Source organism: Uloborus diversus, chromosome 5, assembly GCF_026930045.1.
Source record: "Uloborus diversus isolate 005 chromosome 5, Udiv.v.3.1, whole genome shotgun sequence".
NCBI lineage: Eukaryota > Metazoa > Arthropoda > Arachnida > Araneae > Uloboridae > Uloborus > Uloborus diversus.
Window position 1 is genome coordinate 89,733,472 of NC_072735.1, and position 2,436 is coordinate 89,735,907.

The 2,436-nt window shown below is 38.9% G+C and overlaps 1 protein-coding gene across 1 annotated transcript; it reads right to left on the reverse strand.

The window, feature by feature from the left end:
• Positions 1-335: 335 nt before the first annotated feature.
• Positions 336-944, reverse strand: LOC129223004 (uncharacterized). The gene has a single exon (XM_054857568.1). The coding sequence runs from the start codon at positions 942-944 to the stop codon at positions 336-338; it is 609 nt and encodes a 202-aa protein (XP_054713543.1).
• Between the last annotated feature and the right edge of the window lie 1,492 nt (positions 945-2,436).

Here is a 2,436-nt window from a genome sequence, read left to right on the forward strand (position 1 = left end):
CAGTATACAGCATTTAGACTGCACAGAATGGTTTTTATTCTAAACTGATTATTATAGATTAGATAATATTGTATCCTATTAACCTGTAGAGACGGGTAATCCAGTTGTTAAAAGCGAACATTTATTGTAAATTGCAACAAAACACATTACCATTAAAAGAAATAAATATAAATTAATCAGTTCCATCTCGGAATAATCTAACATTTACACACAACACATCAATCCAGATACCGCGCGCTAGCCAACTCAGCTGGAGCCTTTTAAATAAACTTTGCCAGATTTGCATGCGCTGTTTCTCTGAGTTTAGGCCGTTGCCACAGACTCCCTCACCAGTCTCACAAGACCATTGGGAGACGAAAACGTACTTTGCGGCCAAACCTTGTTATAACTCCAGGAGTCCTTGGATTGGAATCTCCAGCAATTAAAAATGCTGGTTTTAAGCGATCGATGTGAACGATCTTTTCCTTGTCGTTCACCGAAATCAAAAAGTTCTTGTCCATTCTCTTTAGGACCTCATAAGGCCCTTCGTATGGCGGCTGCAATGACTTTTTTACAGCATCTAAGCGCACAAAAACATGTGTACAGTTTTGCAGATCTTTAGGGATATAAATCTGTTGTTGACCATGCCGAACAGGAGTAGATGGACTTAGCGAGCTAATCAGTCTTTGAAGACGTGCAACGTAGTCAGGCATATTAGATAAAGTTTTTTCTTCATACAACTGTCCAGGTAACCGTAGAGTTGACCCATAAGTCAGCTGTGCCGCGGACGCGCCAAGGTCTTCACGTAACGTAGATCTGAGTCCCAACAGCACTAATGGAAGTGCTTCAAACCAATCGGATTTGTAACACATCAAAGCTTGCTTCAATGGTCGGTGCAATCTTTCCACCAGACCGTTACTTTGGGGTCTGTGCGGCGATGTCCTTGCTAATTTTATGCCAAGCATCTTTGATAGACTCGTAAAAAGTTCAGATTCAAACTGTCTGCCCCTGTCACATGTTATCCTTTGCGGAGTACCAAATCGAGAAACCCATGATTGTACGAAAGCACGAGCTACCGTTTCTGCTGTTATATCAGTAATTGGCACAACTTCAGGCCACCGCGTAAATCTATCCACTATAGTCAAGCAATACTTAAAATTTTGAACTTGTGTTAGTGGACCTATTATGTCTAAATGAATATGAGAAAATCTCTCATCCGGAACTAAAAATTGAACTAACGGGGATTTAGTATGTAAATGTACTTTAGTCTGCTGACACGGAACACAAGCTCTGCACCAAGCAGTTATATCTTTGTTTATATTTGGCCAGACATATTTGCTATCGATAAGACGTTTTGTAGCACGTATGCCGGGGTGAGACAAACCGTGCATTGTATCAAAAATTTTTCGCCTTAGAATTTGCGGAACAAAGAATCTATTATAATTTCCTGATGTATCACAATATAGAGATTTATCGGTACCAGGCATAGGAACTTTAGCTAATTTACCACTGTACTTAATTCGTCCCTCTAAAACGTCCTGAAGTTCTTCATCCTCAGATTGTGATTTTTCCCACATTTCTATATCATCTAGAGATGAAAATGTGATCTCCGATATTCGCGATAGGCTGTCCGCAACCAAATTTCCCTTGCCAGGTAAATATCTGATATCCGTAGTAAATTGAGATATGAAATCCAACTGACGGATAGTTCGGGGGGAGGATTTTTCATGTTTCCGCCGAAATGCGAAAGTTAGAGGTTTGTGGTCTACATACAAAATAAATTTCCTTGCCTCTAACATGTATCGAAAATACTGAATTGCACTATATGCTGCCAACAATTCTCTATCATAAGTTGAATATTTACATTGAGTAGCCGATAGTTTCTTTGAAAAAAAACCTAAAGGCTTGGGACCTTCGGGGGATAATTCATGCAATACACCACCCATCGCAAAATCACTGCAATCAGTTGTTAAAGCAAGTTCTGCATTAGTAGAAGGGTGATAAAGCAAAGTCGCTTCCGCTAAAGCACTTTTAATTTTTTCAAAGCTTGTTTCTGAAGCAGTATCCCACGGAATTTCCCTCTTATCTCGTTTTTTTGCTTTAATTAAAAACTTATGAAGTGGCGCTAAAATCACGGCGATATCTGGAATAAAGCGATGATAATAGTTTACCATACCCAAAAAACGTCTAAGTTCAGAAATAGTTTTGGGTTTAGGGAACTCTACCACTGCCTTCACCTTTTTTGGATCTGGCATACACCCCTTACTGTTTATCATATGTCCTAAAAAAATTATAGTTTCTTTCCCAAATTCACATTTTGATTCGTTTATAACGATCCCGTAGTTAAGGAAACGTTTAAAAATTTCTTCTAAATGCTTTTTATGCTGCTGGTGATTTTCACTCGCGATTAAAATGTCATCCAGGTATGGAAAACAGAAATTCAACCCTCTCAAAACC

Bases quoted from the DNA above. Each gene is read 5' to 3' on its own strand.
- LOC129223004 (XM_054857568.1), bottom strand. From the start codon at position 944: ATGCTTGGCATAAAATTAGCAAGGACATCGCCGCACAGACCCCAAAGT.